The 20,833-nt window shown below is 35.9% G+C and overlaps 1 protein-coding gene across 1 annotated transcript in view; it reads left to right on the plus strand.

Annotated features, from left to right (window-relative positions):
• The window catches only part of USH2A (usherin), a 944,914-nt gene that overhangs the window by 431,437 nt on the left and 492,644 nt on the right, over positions 1-20,833 (plus strand). The window contains exon 32 of the mRNA XM_027871555.1: positions 18,821-18,980. Within this exon, the coding sequence (XP_027727356.1) occupies positions 18,821-18,980 (160 nt within the window). The remainder of the gene's footprint in view (positions 1-18,820; positions 18,981-20,833) is intronic.

Genomic DNA, 20,833 nt, shown 5'->3' on the forward strand with positions numbered 1-20,833 from the left:
TCCCTATTTATGACATCTAGATAGTTTAATTTCAGAACCTCAAAGAATCAGCAAAGAAACTAATTGAGACAATTACTAGCTTCAGAAAAATAGCAATATATAATATAAATCCTCACAAACCACTAATGTTTCTACTATAACTAGCAAAATTTGGGAGGAAATGATAGTAAGAGAAATACAATTTAAAATAATGAGAAAATGTGTAAGATATCTGGATATTAACCTAAAAAGACACACATGAGATCTATATAAACACAACCACAAAGTACTCTATAGAAATAAAGAAAAATAATTGGAGAAAAATTTGGTGCTTGTAGTTGGGCCATGCCAATATAATGAAAATGACAATACCTCTGATCCAATTTAGTAAAGACATGATAGTATTTAATAATGAAAATGAAAAGACAAAAACTAGAAACTTTTCCCCTACCATCAAGAACAATAGAAACATCATACTTGGACTATAAGGTCACAGACTCAGCTTTTGGAGGATGTAGAAGGGGCACTCAAGAGAAGGAGGAAATCAGCTGATCAGCCAACAAATATTTACTAATGCCAAGAACTTTGCTATGTGCCAGATATGAACAAAATAAATAAAAAAACATACAGTCCCTGCCATCAAAAACCATAAATTCTAATAGGAGTGGCAATATGTAACTAACTAGTTAAATAAAAAATATATACAAAGTAAATGGAACTTAATACAAAAAGGTAAAGCATTAACAGCTAAGAGGACCAGGAAAGGCCTCTTGAATAAGGTGAGATTAAAAAAATGCATATTTTAATTTTAAGTTCCAAATTCTTTCCCTCCCTCCCTCACCCAATAATAAGTCAAGAATTATACTTGTTATACATATGAAGTCATGCAAAAATATTTCCACATCAACCATGTTCTGGGGGAAAAAAAACCCAAGAAACATAAAGGAAGCAAAAAAAAAAATGCTTCAATCTGCACTCTGAGTCCATCAGTTCTGTCTTTGGAGGTAGAGAGCAGTTTATATCAGGAATCCTTTGGAGTTGTGTGGCTGGGAGCTACTAAGTCTTTGTAATTGATTACAATACTGCTGTTACTGTGTAGATTATTCTCCTGATTCTGTTCACTTTGCATCAGTTCATGTAAGTCTGCCCAGGTTTTTTCTGAAACCATCTTTTTCATCATTTATTGCAGGACAATATTATATTATAACATTCATATGTTTTAACTCATTCATCTATTCCCCAATTTAGTGGCATGACCTCAGTTTCTGAATCTTTGCCACCACAAAAAAAGCTGCTATAAATACTTTGTACATATGAGTCCTTTTCCTTCTTCTTTGATCTACTTTAGGTATAAACCTAATAAAACCTAGTTATTTTTGGATCAAAAGATTTGCACAGTTACATGACTCTGTAGGCATAGTTCCAAATTACTCTCCAGAATGGTTAGAATAGTACATAACTCCATCAACACTGTACAACATCAAAGTGTACTTATTTTCCCACATCCCCTTGCACATTTGTTATTTTCATTTTCTGTCATCTTAGCCAATCCAATAGGTGTAAGGTGATACTTCAGAGTTATTTTAGATTGCATTCCTCTAGTTATTAGTGATTTAGAATATCTTTTCACATAACTATTGATAGCTTTAATATCTTCCTCTAAAAACTCTCTTTATAACCTTTAAACATTTATCAATTGGGGAATGGCTCCAATTTTTATAAATTTGACTCATTTTTCTATATATTTGAGAAATGAGTCCTGTATCAGAGAAAATTGCTATAATTTCCCCCCAGTTTCCTCCTTTTCTTTTAATTTTGGCTGCAATGGTTTTGTTTGTGCAAAAACATTTTTAATTTATGTAATTAAAATTATTCCTTTTACTACCATGAACCTCTCTATGTCTTCTTTGGTCATGAACTCTTTCTCTGTCTATAGATCTGACAAGCTATTTCTCCCTTACTTCCCTAATTTGGTTATGATATTACCTTTTATGTCTAAACCATGTATGTATTTTGAGCTTATTTTGAATATGATGTGAAATACTGGTCTATGCGTAGTTTCTGCCAGACTACTTTCCAGTTTTCCTGGCAGTTTTTGTCAAGCAGTGAGTTCTTGCTCCAATAGCTCCAAATTTTGAATATCTTATCTATCTATCTATCTATCTATCTATCTATCTATCTATCTATCTATACATACATATGTACACACACATATATATACACACATATATATACATATATATACAATATATGATATAGATGACATGCTTATCAAAATTGCTAATGAAGCTAAGCTATGTTTTATCAAACACTAGGATGCTGTATTCATTTGCTTTGTTGTATTGTGTACCTAATCTATTCTGTTGGTCAAGCACTCTATTTCTTATCTAGTACCAAACTATTTTAATGACTACTGCTTTGTAAAATAGTTTGAGATTTGGTACTGTACACCCCCTGTTTTCACATTTTTTTTCATTGAGTCCCTTAATATTCTTGATATTTTATTCATCCAAATGAATTTTTTCCCTAGCTCTATAAAGTAATTCTTTGGTAGTTTGGTATGGTACTGAATAAGTTGTTCTGGGTAGTGTTGTCATTTTAATATTGACTTGACCTACTCATGAACAATGAACATTTCTTCAATTATTTGTATCTCTCTTTATATGTATGAAGAGTGTTTTGTAATTCTGTTCATATAGTTCCTGTGTATGTCTTTGCGAATAGACTCTTAAATATTTTATACCATCTGCAGTTATTTCAAATGGAATTTCTCTTTCTATATCTTCCTGCTAGATTTTGTTGGCAATACTTTATATAGAAATAGTGATGATTTGTGTGGGTTTATTTTACATCCTGCAATTTTGCTGAAGTGGTTAATTGTTTCAACTAGTTTTTTAGTTGACTCTAGGACTATCATATCTGCAAAAAGTGATAGTTTTTTTCTTATTTTCTATGCTTATTCCTTTTATTCCCTTTCCTGTCTTAATGGTATAGCTAGCATTTCTAGTACAATATTGAATAATAATGGTGATGGATATCCTTACTTCATCCCTGATTTTATTGGAAAGGCTTCTAGTTTATCTCCATTATAGAAAATGCTTGCTCTTGGTTTTAGATAGATACTATTTACCATTTTAAGGGAAAATCCATTTATTCCTGTGCTTTCTAGTGTGTTTTTTAAAATAAGAATGAGTATCGTATTTTGCCAAAAGTTTTTCCTTCATCTATTGATAAAATCATATAATTTTTCTTGTTTTTGTTATTGGTATGGTCAATTATGTTTATTACTTTCCTAATATTGAATCAACCGTATGTTCTTGGTATAAATTCAGCCTGGTCATAGAGTATGATGTTTGTGATATATTGTTGTAATCTCCTTGCAAATATTTTATTGAAAATTTTTGTATTAATATTCATTAGGGAAACTGGTCTGTAGTTTTCTTTTTCTGTTTTCCTTTCTCCAGTTTTCATATCTTTTTTTTTTTTTTGGCTAGGTAGTGGGGTTAAGTGACTTGCCCAGCATCACACAGCCAGTATGTGTCATGCCTCAGGTTGGATTTGAACTCAGGTCCTCTTGATTCCTGGGCCAGTGCTCTATCCACTGCACCACTTAGCTGCCCCCAGTTTTCATATCAAAACCATATTTGTATGATATAAGGAATTTTGTAGGACTCCATCTTTACCTACAAACAATTTATATAATATTGGAATTAATTGTTCTTTATATATTTGGTAGAATTTACTTGCAAATCCATCTAGACCTCTTTTTTCTTTGGGAGCTCATTTATGATTTGTTCAATTTAATTTTCTAAGGTAGAGTTGTTTAAGTATTTTATTTCCAAAGGTAAGATTTGACTTGAGTCTTGAAGAAAGCTAGGGAAAATAAGAAGTACATCAGGGGGATAGAGACTCCAGATATGTCAGCTATCCATGACAAAAGAAAGCACAGAGATGAGAGATAGAGAACGGTGTTTGAAGAACTGAAAGTAGGCTGGTGTAATTGGATCATAGACTGCATGGAAGGAGGTATGGTGTATGAAAAATGGAATGATAGGAATGGGCCAAATTTTGAATATCTTTTATATATATATATATAATATATGATATAGATGACATGCTTATCAAAATTGCTAATGGAACTAAGCTAGCAGGAATAGCAAACACATTGAATGGCAGAATTGTTACAGAAAGATGCCAATAAGTTAAAAAAATGGACCAAATTCATAAAATAAAAATTTTAGAGATAAATAAAATCTAATATAATACTTGGATTTTTACTATATTATGGAGGAGATGAGATGAGAGAATCACCTGTCTGAAAAAGATCAGTTTTTTAATGAACTGTGAATTCAGTAAAAGTCGATGAAAATGTGATATGAAACCAAAAAGCTAACATTATTTATCTTAGGTACATTAAGAGAGATATACTATCCAGGATTAGGGAAATGATAGCCCTGCTCTACTCTTGTTGATCAGATTGCATCTAATAATAATGAATAATACTTACAGTGCATTAATGTATGCAAAATGCTTTACCAATATGTTCTCATTTTATTCTCACAACAACATTAGGAAGTAGGTTCTATTATTGTTTGCATTGCACTCAGCTCTGGCAGCATAGAATGGCAATGGTAAGATGCAGAACATGTAGAAGAAGATAACTATAATAATAAAAGGTGTTGAAATCATGGCATGTGAGGAGCAATTGCAGAAACTGGGTTTGTTTAGCTAGCAAATGCAAAGACTTAGAGGGGATGTGGTCTTTTTTAAAAATATGTGAAAGATACTTATGTGGGAGAGGGATTATTGAGGGTCTTGTCCTTTCTGAGGTCTTCTCAAGTTATCTTAGGACAACTGCTTTGGCCCTTTATTTTGGGGGCTCTGTATACATTTAGTGGTGATTTTCTGTCAGTTTGTTGAGTTAATCTGAAGAGCCTAGAAATTTCTGACCTCTTCTGCCATCTTCCCAGAATACCCCTCAATTATTAGGCTTATTCTGTCTGGTCCCTGAAGGCAGAATTAAGAGCAACAGATGAATGCTGACTAGAGGCAGATTTAGGCTTAACAGAAGGAAAACTTTCTTAGAGGTATCCCAAGGTGAAATGGGCTGCCTCAGTAGATAGTAGGTTCCTATTGCCTAGAAGGTCTAAAGCAAAGGCTGAATGTCTACTTGTATCAATTATTTTAGGGTAGATTCTTGTTGAGGAACAGGGTGAACTAAATGGGCTTTGAGTTCCCTGTCTACTCTGAGATTCTAAATCTTGTGTATGATGTCTGTGCTGTGTAGAGGGAGTGAGCCACAAGTCAAGTAAGTTCTTGTCAATGTACTATTTATCATAAGCTCTAAATCTGTTCAAGGCTCCTGTTGCTGAGCAGGGAAGCCCAGCCTTTCTCTTTTTCATCAGTTCCCATGATTTCAGTAACCCTTTTCTGCCATTCTACAAAGAATAAAATCTATTCAAAGGCCTTTCATTCACAATCTTTAAGCGCTTGTTACAGGAGAGTCAATACCAACTGAATGAGAAGTGGAGGTAAAAGAATTAAGCATTTGGCTTTAGGAGACATACAGAAGAATACATAGTACAAAGGTTATTTTTATTGAAATACACAATGAAGAATCATCATTTAAGATAATAGCCAAAGCATTTTTTCTTCTTTTTTAAAATCTCACATCCTTCTGCCTTTTTCTCATTTGTATTTACCAATAAACGGTTATTTATTAAGCACCTGCTGAGTGTCAGGAACTAGAAATACCTATGCTATTACTATAAAAAAGATTATTTATACACATCAATTATTTATACACATCACCAACTTTCCATACCCTACCACAGGAACATTTCTAACTAAACAAATACCCCCCCATACCACAAAACTCACAAAATAACCAATAATGAAACCTTTTCATCATCACATTTTTAAAATCTCTGTAGAACTAATTAGATTGTTCTTTTGGCCTCTCTTCTTCTTGGTCTCCTTAGTCACAGACTTTGCAAGCTTCATACTTCCCGGACATCATGAAATCTTTCTCAATTCCCCTACAAGTAATCCCTTAATCCTGGAATGTCCAACATCTCTCTAACTCTCTTATATTACTTACAGTTTATCTGAATGATCACCTCCTGCCTCCAACAGATATTAAATACTTGAGGGCTATTTGTTTTTTCACCTTTGCATCCCACTTAGTACAATGTCATATATGTGTATACATACACACACACATATTTATATACATATATATATGTTTGTATGTATGTTTGCACATACTCATATTTTGGTCTAGACCTCTGATTTAATTAGTATGGGGAACTTCTGGTATAGAAACTTGCTTTACTAATGTAACTTGACAACTTATGTGCAAATTATAATTTTCAATGCACTTAGTGCATGGAAAATTAAATCACTACACAGCTAATCTTTGAGAGATTACATTCAAACCCAAGTTTTCATTTCACATACTTAGTTTTTCAGTAAACATTTGTTGTATTTAATATTATTGGAAGCAGAGCCAAGATGGCAGAGTGAAAGCAGAGACTCACCTGAGCTCTCCCTCAAACCCCTTCAAATACCTTTAAAAAGTGACTCTGAACATATTCTAGAGTAGCAGAACCCACAAAGAGACCGAGTGAGGCAGATTTCTAGTCCGAGGCAACCTGGAAGGTCTACAAGAAGGGTTTGTTGCACTAGGCTGAGAGAGGAGCACAGACCCAGCCCTAGAGACCTGGGGGGACTGAATCACTGGCAGCAGGGGTAGTTTCTAGACTTCTGAACCGACTAACACCAAAGACAACTTAGAAGGTCAGTAGGAAAGGTCTGTTGGAACTGGGTGGGAGGAGCACAATCGAGCCTTAGACCCAGCAAAAGAGGAGCAGGCTGGGGGAGTGACTGAATCCTTAGCAGCAGTGGTTGCTCCTGGAGCTATCAGTTCACAGATGGAATATTTGAAAGTACCTATTTCGACTTCCAGGAGGCCAAGATGGCAGAGTAAGCAGTAAGTCACTCTCACCCTCCCTTATTGACCTTGAAAAACCCAGAGAATATTGCCACAGGAAAAATCCTGGAATAGTGGAGCCAGCAGAAAGATGAGATACAGCGGTCTTGTAGCTCAGGAGTTCTAAGGGGATTAATAGGAAAGGTCCCTCTTGCTGTGGCTGAAGGGGACCAGTATAGGATGGGAGGCATACAGGCAAGCCAGCAGCAAGCCTCACTTCAGCAAACCAGTGGGAAATCCTGAGCCCCAGGGTGGTGAAGCAGGCAAGCACCAACACCAGGCACATACCAGCAACCACCACCAGTTCAGCACCAGGTAAACTACCAGACACCTATGGCCTCCAGCTGCCAACACCTGAGGCCTCAGCACACAAAACAAGTAACCAGGCCCCTAGCCACCAGCACAAGAAGCCTGGGTCAGTGCTCCCTGTGCCCCAGAAGCACAGATCAACTTTAAAAGCCAGAAAAAAGGCAAACAACGTGAGCAACAAGCAACAAAGAAAAACAGTGACCATAGAGAAGTATCTTGGTGACAGGGAAGATCAAAACACAAATTCAGGAGAGGACAGCATTGTCAATATACCCACATCCAAAACCTCAAAGGGGAATATGAACTGGTCCGAAGCCCAAAAAGCCTTCTTGGAAGAGCTCAAAAAGGATTTTAAAAGTGAAATAAGAGAGGTAGAAGAAAAATTAAACAATTCCTTTAAAGATACAATTGACAAAATGGAAAAAAAAAGTACAATGAAGAAAACAGTTTAAAAAGTAGAATTGGCCAAATGGAAAAGGAGATACAAAAGCTAACTGAAGAAAACAATTCATTAAAAATTAGAATTGGGCAAATGGAAGCTAATGACTCTATGAGACATCAAGAATCAGTCAAACAAAATCGAAAGAATGAAAAAATAGAGGAAAATGTAAAATACCTCATTGGAAAAACAACTGACCTGGAAAATAGATTCAGGAGAGATAATTTAAGGATTATTGGTTTACCTGAAAGTCATGATAAAAAGAGTCTGGACAGAATTTAATATTATGAAATATATTTTGAGATGTGACTGTAGTTTGTGTTTTGATTATATTATTCTCATTATGAGTATTCAGTGGTACCTACCCACAAATTACATCAGATTTAATCTGCTTAGTACGTTTTTCAATACCTATCAATTGTCCATTCAATAGTTACTTTTATCTTCCAATTTTAGGTTTATTAATGCAAGGTTTATGTCTTATGTCTTCTCAATATATAATCAGCAGAGGCAATGTGGTATAGTGGACAGTGATCCAAAAACACCTGGATTCAAATCCTGCCTCTGACATGTAGTGACTGTAGTGGCCTAGATTAGTCACATAACTTCTCTGTATTCTAGGCAACCAGTCAGGGATGAAGAACCTGCAGCCTCAAGGCCACATGTGGCCCTCTAGGTCCTCAGGTGTGACCTTTTGACTAAGTCCAAGTTTTGCAGAACAAATCCTTTTATTAAGGGGATTTGTTTGGTGAAGTTTGGATTCACTCAAAGGGCCACACTTGAGGACCTAGGAGGCCACACATGGTCTCAAGGCCACAGGTTCCCCACCCCTGCTTCTAAGACTATAAATTGAGGAGAAGATCCTTGTTTCCTTTGGTAGAAGTTCCCAATACTAGTTCAATCATAGGTCAGTTATTAATATTTTATATCCAGAACCACAAAGAGTACCTTAGATTTTAATTTTAATTTTCTTTGACTTCCACTACTATGCCTAGAGGATGAGTATTGACTTTTTTTTTGCAAAGATCTCTTTCTGATAAATGGGTTCCTCAAAATAATGTTTTCAAATGCATAAAATACATAGAATTACATACAAAACTAATTATGTTGAAATACAGTTATAGATTTATAGGTATATAGATAGACAGTTTGTGGGCCCCAGATTAAGCATTCCTGGCCTAGTATGTTCACAGAGAACAGTCATTCACTGTTGTTGAATGACATGTATTTATAGAATTAGAAATGGGGCATTTTTAGTAGTAAGATAAGAATGGGATTTTTGTAGAACTGAATTAACTAGAAAATTTCAACTCTCCTCTTTGCTTAGAGTGTAGAACAAATCCAAAGATAAAAAAGGTTTTGCCCAGAGTTTGCCTATCTCTTTAAAAGCATATGTGAAAATTGACAGCCAGCTACCTCCTCCCTATTTATAGGACTCTTCTCGCCCAGAGGCAAGCAGACAAAGAAGCAAAAAAGTACAGCTCCTGGCTTATATTTGTGAAGCTCACCAAGAAAAACAATCCTCAGCTCAGTAGACTGTAATTTATTACAAATAGGTTATTAGAAATGATCAGGAAACCAAACTGGAGGACAGCCGTCTGAGAATGATGTCAGCCCAAGGAGCCTTTGCGTCAGAGCCTTTTGTTCTGTCTAACCTGCCTAAGAGTAAAGGGGTAAATGAAGGAGCCTAATCCCTCATTACCACAACCTACTGCAGCGGCATCTTCCTTCTCGTTTTCTTCATGTCTAAGTTATCCTTAGTCTGTCTCAACTAGGCTCTATCATACACACGTCTCTTAGCCCCATCTCTCCCTCCCTCCATTCTTTATCCTCCTTCTTGGCCTTGTGCTTATCTTTTGTATAATTAAATCACCAAAAAGAGGAGAGAAAATGGGATATTTTGTAATCATATAAAAATAGTAGGTGAACTACTTAGTAGTTGGTGTTTTCTCAGGATTTTCAACATTAATGATTTTTTTTCTTGTTTCAGAGTTAAAGAGTCTGTCAACATTTCTTTAAATAACAATAATGTACTATATTCTCATATACAAGTGCTTCTTCTATTTATAAGTTTGAAAATTCTGAATAATCCTATTAACATTATAAAAAAGGGGCAGCTAGGTGGCACAGGGATAGAGCACCAGCCCTGGAGTCAGGAGGACCTGAGTTCAAATCTGGCCTCAGACAAATGATACTCACTAGCTGTGTGACCCTGGGCAAGTCACTTAACTTCAATTGCCTCACCAAAAAAAAAAAATTATAAAAAGAATCCGCAAAAATTTTAAAAAGTGCACACCTTATACTTTGTAAAGAATTTTCTTTCCTTCCCCCCTCCTTCTCTTCATCTATCCCTCTTCCCTTCCCTTTCCTTCTCTTCCCCTCTTCCCTTCCCTTTCCCCCTTCCTTTCCATCAAAAACACCATGTGTCTGTCCACTGTGTCTACAATGCTGTATGAGATGCTATCTTAGGTGAATAACAAGTTGATCTTCTCCCTGTTCTTGAGGACTTTGTGGTCTAATGCGAGGAAAATTAATGATATGGGAAGGCTTAGAAAGTATAAAAAGTGCAAATTAATGGCATGCAAACTATATACCCTTCGTGCTAAGGTTATGCAATATAATATGATAGTATGGGCCACTTTGAATGTTTCATTGATATATATTGCTGAATGGAGTTTTGAAGAAGGGAAAAACATGGGTTACTGAAGAGGGACAAAAAAGGGATTATTACAAACAAGAAAAATGAGATTTTTGTTTGTTTAGTAAGTCAGTTTGTAACAAACACCAAGACATTCTCAGGACCAACTGCTCCAGACCTACCTCTGGTAGCAAGTTGAATGAAGATTTGGGATTAGATTTTGGTGGTGGTTAATACTCACAAAGCAGGAAGAGGAGCAGGTTACAAGTTAAGGCAGCAAAGAGGAGCAAAAGAGTAATGAAATTCAGACTGGATGAAGCTTTGTTTTTTATTAACATGATGGTCAGGATTCTGATTTTCCTGGAGTAGAAAAGCTGAGCCAGCAACTTGGAGCAAGGACTACTCAATGGCAAAGAAGAAGGCAGCCTTATACCCCATGCTAACTCTGGCATACCTCATTGCTCTTCGGGCATCTGTGGAGTACACCACCCCCGAGGTCTGATACCTAATATGGGTTGTTACTGAGGCAGAACCTTAGCAATGGTTCTAAACTTGGAATACCAGATGACAGAAAGGGACACAGAAACCACCTGGGCTGGCCCAATGTGGTTTTTACATTTGTGCATGTCAGGATTTCAGATGAATTTAGGGGAAAAAACCTGTCATTTAATAAATAATAAGAGGTGTTATGACACATTAAATTATCTAACAGGCAAGAACAGCTTTTTAATTTTCTAATGGTGGGATTAAATAAGATGATAGATGATAAAAATTGTTCAGTTTACACCAAGAGTAAAAAGAAAATCATCTCCTGCTTATTGGTTCATTTTGTAAATTGAGATCAATGGAATTCTCTCAACAACAGCATGAAATCAATCATAAAATAGCATATAATTCATGAATGGTATTGTAAATTATAGTTTGTGTGACAGTAATCGGTGAGGTTTCCATGTACTAGGATGCATTTCCTTGTAACTAACACATCTCCAGATAATGCTTGTAGATCCATTTCTGATGCATCTTGGAGCAATCTGTTTCTCATGTCCACAACTCCCTGTGTTTGATCTTATGCAAATGACGCAATCAAGCAAATGGAAAACAAAATATCGATGTTAGGGGGCTCCCACAAACCATGGCCTTATGTTTTCAGGATGTCTTCTCTCCCCCTCTGCCGTTCACACTACTCAGATTCATGTACATCCCTACAATTGTTGGAATCATTACATTGTCCTTGAAAGGCGTAATCACATTCATAGAGGAAGATTATCAAATCACTTATAGTAAGCCAAGAGTACACAAATATCATCATATACTCCTTTGCTTTTAATTTTAAGTTGGTGATTTTATTTAAGGTTACAGTCCCCAGTAAATTTCTCTTGTTCTCTCCTATCACCCTTTCCCCTCCCTCTTTAGTATATTCTCTTATTTTATCACCTCTCCCATTATTGTTTTTATTCCTTTTTTTCCACGCCCACTGCTGCTTGTCCACTCCACCCCCAACCTGCTAAATCTTGTTGTCTTTTCTTCTGAATTCACCTCCTTTCTTCACTGATCACCTTATAATGTTTTAATACTGATTTCTCAGTCTACCCATCATTCTGGGTTCTCTTCTCCTGTTTCCACATCTCATTACTCAAAGGCATAAGTGACATTTCACATTCTGGTAGAAACATTTAGAATCAGTCTTGAGGGGCATAGTACAACTGTATAATGACTTAAAAGCAAAACAAAAAAAAAGTTTTGTTTAACAAACTTTCTACGTTCTAGTGATTCCTACCTATAGGCTTACAATAAAAACTTTGATGTGATATTCTAAGCTGTTTTGGTTTATGTTTGTTAACTTCTCTGTGATAGCATTAAAAGCAAAAAAGAGAAATGTTTAAAGAGGACTACTGTGTTCTGTGTGATAAGAATAGGGAGAACTATTTTTCCTTTGCATATCATTTGTGTTCTCTGATTTGAAGTTTAGCTCTTAATTGAAAAAAAAAATAAGATATCCACTTAAAATGAATAGTTATCATTTGCACCAGGACATGATAGCGTGACTGTGTGAGAAAGGACCAATGTGGAGCTCATTTTTATTTGGGAGTCGATAGTTCTCAGGGTGACAGCTGTTCTCATCATCCTAAAACCAAGGAAAAGTTTAAAAAGGAATTATTGTGGACAGTGCAAAGCTGCAGGGGTGAGGGTGAGCGCAGAGCAGAGGTGGGGATGCCAGAACCAGGCCATAATGATCAAATGGGTAGTTGGTAGTAGGTTGAAAGGAGATGACAAGTCCAAAACAAATCAGATTTTATTTGGTGGTCCAAGGAAAAGTTGTTGGAAAAGTTACTGGATACAATGTGCAATTTGATATGACTTTCTTAGAATTGTAAAATCTCAGATTTGGAAGAGACCTCAGAGCCTTGATCTAGTTCAGACTTCTCTCTGATAATATTGATATAGCCTATGCTTGCCTCCATTGAGAAGGCATCTCTAGGAGCATCTGAGTTTGGTTAATTTCTAGCTCACCCTCTGGGAATATTGAGAACCTGCTTGCAAGTAAACGCCTAGGAAGTATTTTAACGGTAAGAAGTATTTTCATGGTAATGATAGTATCACAACTAGCAGTTAACATTCAAGTTGCAGTTATTAGGTTACAGGTAGAAGCCTTCTCTTCCCAGACAATGTCTTGCATAAACATACTCATATCAACTGAGGAAGGCCTATTAGTTTGAGGAAAATACTTTTTATGACAACAGCAAGCATTTATGTAGGACTTTAATGTCTGCAAAGCATTTTGCATGTGTTATCTTAATGGGTTCTCACAACAAGCTTGTGAGATAGGGCCTATTATTATCTCCATTTTATACATGAGAAAACTGAGGCTCACAGAACTTAAGTCACTCGCCCAAGGTCACATTGCTTGTGCCTGGGGCAACATTTGAATTCAGGTCTTCAATCGAAGTCCAGCACTCTATCCATTATGTCCCTTTTTTGTTGTTGTTGTTAAATCATTTTTCAGTTGTATCTGACTTCCGTAACCCCATTTGGGGTTTTCTTGGCATGTGGTTTATCTTCTGCTCCGGTTCATTTTAAAGATAAAGAAACTAAGGTAAACAAGGTTAAATGACCTGCCCAGGATCATACAACTAGTAAGCGTCTGAGGTCAAATTTGAACTCATGAAGATATGCTCTATCCACTGTGCCACCTAGCTGCCTCCAAATTTTTACATCTTTTAAGAGCTTTATAAATATGTTGTCATCATTACTCTTGTCTTTAATATTACATCTCCTACTGGATGGTAAGGCCACAAGGGCAGGAACTATCAGTTTTTCACTCTATCCCCAATGCTTAGCACAGAGAATAGATAGAGTAGGCTTTTTATTAAATTGACTTGAAAGGTGACACAGTGAATAGAGTTACTGAGCCTGGAGTCAAGACCCTGAGTTCAAATCTAGCCTCAGACACTTATTAACTTTGTGTCCCTGGGCAAGTCACTCCGTTTGCCTCAGTTTCCTCATCTATAAAACAGAAATAATAAAAACACCTACCTCCCAGGGTTGTTGTGAGGATTAAATGAGATAATAATTGTAAAGCACTTAGCTTGGTGCCTGCCACATAGTAAGTGCTATATAAATGTTAGCTATTATTATTTTTATTATTACTTGAAAGCACTTTTTTATAGAGGTTGGGGCCAAGACAGGGAATTAAACGTCTGAGAAGGCACATAAAGCACCATTTGTGTGTTTGGGATGTGGGGAAACAGCAATGACAGAAATGAGAGACTGGGGGTATTCAATATTTACTTTACCTGGTCGCAGCTTTTGCCTCCAGCCAGCAACACGTGTAGGGCCAGCAATCTCCCTCATTTATGGTCTTTCTTTAATAATAGTTTTTCCTCTTAGAAGCATTTGAGGCCAGTGTCCCCCAGGCCTCTTTGATGTAAGAAGCTCTGTTTTTAACATTTGGGGCTATCCGGTGCCCACGTACAAATGAAGACACCATTGTTCTGCCTGCTTCATGCCCATTCTGTCAATTCCCAGCAGTTTCTGGCTATGCCACATTGCTTCCTATTGAATTTTGGAGTGCCCTTGCAATATTTCCTTTCTCCACCTTACTTGCAGGTTATCCCCCTTTATATTTGTGTACTGGAAAGAATAGTTACATTTGTGGGGTTTCTTCAAATGCACCAAGATTCTTTTCTCTGATAACTCCCTTTAGTTTCATAGTACTTGCACTTGCTGTAATTTTTAAAAAAAATTTTCTGCTTCTGGTGACCTATATGTTTAACCAATTAATTTTATTTTACATGAAAATCAAAGCATTCTTTTCTTATTTTACCTTTGTTATCAGTGTAATGTGAAATCTATTTGCCTGAATTAGGTTGCATTCCATTAATCTTTTTATATGTGAAATTGTAATGGTTCAAGGTTAATGGGATTTAAGCATATTTATACTTAAATTGTGGATACATTATTTCAGAAATATTCTGGGATATGAAAATATGTGTTAGCACTGAAGTATAAATGACACTTATGTCTCTGGAGTTATTTTTCTCAGCTTAAATTAAATGCCTTTAATAAGATACTTCAATATAAAAATATATAATTATTGACCTAAAATTTTAAACAAAGCTTAACTCAACATATGGAAAATTTGGAAACTTATTTTGCCTTCAGAAATTGCTTGTGGTGAACTTTGTTGCATAGGTGAGAAGTGTGAGATTGGACGTTGTTACACAATTTACTTAAGGATAAGATTTAAATTTCTTAAGTAAAATTTAGCTAGAATTAAATCCTACAGCAGAGCAGCTTATTAGTCAAGGTTATTTTTTTCTCCTTCCATCATTCTTTCATTTGCCTTCTTTCTTTCATTTCTTCTCTTTTATTTGCTCCTTCTTCCCCTTCCTTTTCCATCCCCCTCATTTCCACTCTTCCCTCCCCCCACCATTCTGCACCATACAATTTAGATTAATTTGCAGTCTAAGAATTGCCCAAGGCCCTAAGAGGTTCAGAGAAAACTAGGTGCTATCATTATTCACATTTTACAGATATGGCAACTAAGGCTTATGGTGAGTGACTTGTCCAGGGTCATGCAACCAGTAAGTATGTGGGATAATATTAGAACCCAGGTTATCCTTACTCCAAGTTCAGCACTTTACCTATTGCACTGCCTGGCTGACTGTAGGGTTACACAAACTCCATTGAATTCTAAGGAATTTACATTTATAAACATTTATAGTTATTGAATGTAATTAGTACATTTTCTATTTGTTCAGGCAGTTTAACCCAGGGTCAAAAGCACTATGTCAAATAACTTGAAGTTACGGGTGATGTTTAGATTTCAAAATATTAAATAGTCTTTTTTAGGCATGATGCCTTAAAGCCTAGCAGTGAGACTGGCTTTTAATATATAAGGCAGTCCTCCAAGATACTAAAACAGAAAAGGGGAGTTTGGCTATCTGGGAGACGAGAAATTATAGATAAAGTTTCTCTCCTAATCCTTTTATGGGTAATACTTGAGTAAAGGAAGACCCTTCTAGTTTGTCAAAGAATCCTCCTCTAAGGCTAGTCTCCCAGCTTAAACTTCTTGGATAGTTAATAATAGGCTTTTCACGCTACCCTGGATCAGGCTGGAGTGGAGAAGGGGGGGAAGATGACAGACAGACAGACAGAGACAGACAGACAGGGAGAGGCAGAGAGGCACATCTTTCTTCTCCCACTTATTTTACCAAAATGCCACTCTTCTATTAAATTCATCTTTTTTTTTCTTTTTGAAAGAATGGACTACCGTTCTTTGAAAGAATGTACTACTATTGTAGACTTTAACTTATATTAAGATGATCTCTATCCAAGTCATTTCATTCCTCATGGTTTCCTGTATATACAGACATATAAATATAAATATAGTTATATATAATTATGTATGATATAGTATATTAACAAAATACATCCTATATTATACATATACAATATATAACTATATATAATATATTAATAAAATATATCCTATATCTTGCATATATAATAGATAACTATATGTAACATTGTATGTGATAATTAACTATTTGATGTGAATATATGATATATTTATAAAATACTATATATAATATTATATACTAATATAATAGTAATACAATATAGTATACACAATAAAATTATATTATATGTTATAATAATGTTATATTGAATATTATATAAAGATAATATATTAATAATATATAATACAGTATATCAATAATATACTCTATTATATGTCAATATGCAACATAATACATTAATAACATACCATATTGCATATCAAATTTCATTATACATAAATTTGATAGTTAATGTACTATATTATATATAGCTATATAATATGTTACACACATATATGTATATATGTGGATAATTAAATTCTACCTACTAAATGTGGTCCAATAGTTTTATACATACACACATATGCATATAGAACTATATAGAATATAATAACAATAAAATCTATAAATATATTCTATATAATATATATCAATGTTTTCTCATCTATAAAATGAGCTGGAGAAGAAAATGGCAAACCACTCCAGTATCTTTGCCAAGAAAACCCCAAATGATCACACAAGGAGTCAGACATAACTGAAAATGTTTAAACAACAACATGATATATGATTAATATACTCTATTATATAGACTTCTATATAACTCTTTATCTATCTATCTATCATTATCATCATCATCATTTCTGTTTTGGGGCCACTTACCTTCAGTAGGTAGAATTTAATTATCCACTAATCTGTGGGAACTAGATGGCATGGTAGACTTGGAGTCAGAAGACCTGTGTTTGAATCTTGCCTCAGACCTTTACTAATTTTTTTTGACCCTGGGTAAGTCACTCAGCTTTTCAGACTCAAGTTTCTTCATCTCTGAAATTGGGATAATAATAGCACTTAATTCACAGATTTATGAGGGTGAAATGAAATTATATATGTAAAATGCTTTGCAAACTTTGAAGTGCCATATGATGATTATTTACCAAAACAGACTAAGCTCTGGGAAAAACCCCATAAAACCCTTGCAGTCAGTTTTCTGTTTCTCAAAGGCTCTGTCACACTGTTTTCCCTCTCCCTGATGGGGTACAGTTAGTTGGTGTGGCTTACACCATCAGAAGCTGATTTTGAGTCTTTACCCAGTATTCTCCAGTTGAGCCTTTGTAATGTGACCTTGGCACACTGGCATCTGCTTCTTCCCACCCCAATCACATGTGATCTGACAGACGTACTTGGATCATGTATACAATATCTCATAGAAAATCTTCATTGCTGCTGTGTACCTCTAGCTTGCCCTAAACTTAGGCTGACCCCTACCAGTATATAAGTATATTCTAAACCCAGAAGTTCTAGCAAAGACAAATTGAGTTGTTTTGACCCTAAGGTTTATAAAGTACATTATGTATGTAATCTCATTTGGTCCTCATAACAACACTGTGAATTAAGTGTTCTTGTCATGCCTACTTTCATAGAAGAGAAACTGGTAGAGGTTAAGTGACTTGTCCAGAGTTACTCAACTAGAAAGAGTCTGAGATAGAGGTTGATTCCATATCTTCTTGACGGCTGGAATTCTACCCACTGTGCAACCTAGCTACTGGCACTCACACAGTGCTATTCAACATAACTCCCTGAGGGATAGAGGCTTCCAAAATACTGAAGATCCTCTATTTCTATTCTAACTATATAATAGGTGAGATTTACATAGAATGTTGTGGTTTACAAAGAAGCATGTACTTGTTATCTCATCTGAGTTCCATAACAACCCTGTCTCTGGGTATCATTAGCACCTTTTGCACCGGAGTCAGGTTCAGCCAACTTAATCGATTTATTTATGGCCACAGAGTTTATAAATGTTGAAAGTAGGAGTTGAACCCAAGTCCCCTCTCCACCCCAACTCTAAGCTGTCACTCTTACCCCAGCACCCCAACTATTTCTTCACCCCACTCCCAACTTCTTTTTCTTCTTTTTTTTTTTGTGAGTCAATTGGGGTTAAGTGACTTGCCCAGAGTCACACAGATAGTAAGTGTTATGTGTCTGAGGCCGTATTTGAACTCAGGTCCTCCTGACTCCAGGGCTGGTGCTCCATCCACTGCATCAACTATCTGCCCCCACTCCCAACTTCTTAATCAGCTACTTTTCATCAGCTTTTTGGGGAGAGAGCATTTTGCCTCATAACTTTGATGAACACAGAATTGATTTAACTATTTAGAATAACAGTATGCCTATCAAAAAACCAATCAAGTTCGTAAGATAAAGCAGTCAAACTAATAGTTTGTCTGATTTAACTATCCATGGAGCACCTACAAGGTACTCAAGAAAAATCAACCCCCGCATTTCATGATTACTTGAAATTCACTCTACAAGTACCAAGTACTCAGAAGTTGTGTTTCTATAAGCTGAGAAGCTTGAATAAAAACTACCATGTTCAATAAATTCTGGTTTCATTTTTTCCCTAGATTTAGCAGTGTTTACGCCACATCAGTTTCTGCTCACTGCATGCACGCTTGTTGGCTGTACAAACAGTTCCCAGGTCACCTTGTTTACAGCACAGCTGCCACCAGATAACATTGATGCCCCCATCTTGACCGTGTTGGATTCTAGAACTGTCTATGTACAGTAAGTAGAAACGTTGTGCTTCTTGACAATCGACATATAACAGTTTATGCAAGAATCTTAGTGAGTTCAATCAGGGAAAGGGTTTGTGACATAAAATTAAATTTATTGTGATTAAATGCATAGAAGTGATTAGTTTAGTGGTTCTGTGAACCTTTGATTATCACTTGCCAACTTAATTTCCATTTTTGTCTTTATGCAATCAGGCTAAACTACATATGTGCACAGTCTCTGTGCAAACTTCCAATAAAAGAAAAACTTGCAGATTTTGTGACTTGCTTCCCTTTCTTATCTTAGTTGCATTTTCCTAGTGTTTTGAATATCTGTAGCACAATTTATATTGTAATAAAAATAAGAAGCATTATCTTATCTCTCCATTATGCCTAAAAATAAAAATCAAAGGTTTCCATGGAATCATAAAATCTTTGAACTTCTCACTGGCATATGCAATCCTCTAAAGTTGTAGAGGAGATGCTGATTTGCACTAGAAGAGCAAGTTATTTCATCTGGGAGCTCCTTATACCAATGAAATCACGAATGCAGGCTGATCCAGATACCTGTTCATAGAATTTCAGAATTGGCATGGATCTCCAATATCTTTCAGCCTAGCCTGTACTTCAATCAGGAATCCTCTGTGCCGCATCAACAAGTTGTCATAAAGCCATCTCTTACATATGTTAATAACATTGCGAGTACTTTCACTGGGTTCTTGTTTCCCCACTATAATCCATTTAAACTCATCTTCCTGGCTTTCAGGGCCTTACATAATCCAGACCTGCCTCCTCTAATCAGATTCTATTCTTCATCATTTTCACTTTTCTTCAACATATAGTCTCTATAGGGACAGTTTTCCCATTGTCCCAATTGTTACATGCATCCCTACCTTTGTTCTTGCTGTTATCCTTACTTGGTTTCTTCCTCTTCCACCTGCCTATTCAAAATCTTACCCAACCTTCAATGTGTATCTAAATTCCCACTCCTTCCCTGGCTTTTCTACCCCACATTGATTTACCCTTTCCTCTGGTCCTCAAAAGCACTTTGGATATATATGGATTTATGTATATGTGTATATATATAGATGTATGTGTATATATATATATGTATATATATGATTTAGTATTTAATTTAATTTTATATGATCTTGAGCTTTTAGTTACAGTAATTATTTCACATGTATTATTAGCCTTAACTCCCCAGGTCGAGGACGATCTCATTAAGATAAAAAACCATGTCTTATGCATTTGTATCCTTAACATCATCAAACATAGCACTGGGTATCTAGTAATCAGTCAATCAAAAAATGTTATGTGTCCACTATCTGCCAGGCACTGTGTCAAGTGACGGGGATATAAAAAGAGGCAAAAAAAAATAGTCCCTGCCCTCAAGGAGATTACAATCTAATGGGAGAGATAAATATATACATACAAGCTACATACAAGAAAAGTAGGAAATAATTAATAGAAGAAAGGCACTAGAATTAAGAGGAAATGGGGAAGACTTCCTGCAGAAGGTGGGATTTTAGTTAGGACTTAAAGGAAACCAGGGAAATCAGTGGTCCTAGTGGAGGAGGGAAAGTACTCCAGGCCTCAACAAAGTTAGGGGTTCATTGAAAATAAATTGCTGATTAAGTGCTTCTGGTTTTTCAATTGTTTTGTATCACTTGGAATACAATTACACATTGGCCTGTGCTCTTAAAAATCTTCCCATTTTGCCAGGGATGATGGCACACGCCCTATAGTCCCTGTTAATGGGTTGGCTGAGGTTAGTGGAACACTTGAACTTGGAAAGTCTGCCTTGTAGTGGGGCTAAAGCCAATCCAGTTCCATCACCAATACGGTGAGAACCTGGGAGTAGGG

Source organism: Vombatus ursinus, unplaced genomic scaffold (genome assembly GCF_900497805.2).
Source record: "Vombatus ursinus unplaced genomic scaffold, bare-nosed wombat genome assembly UNPS02014798.1, whole genome shotgun sequence".
Classification (NCBI taxonomy): Eukaryota; Metazoa; Chordata; class Mammalia; order Diprotodontia; family Vombatidae; genus Vombatus; species Vombatus ursinus.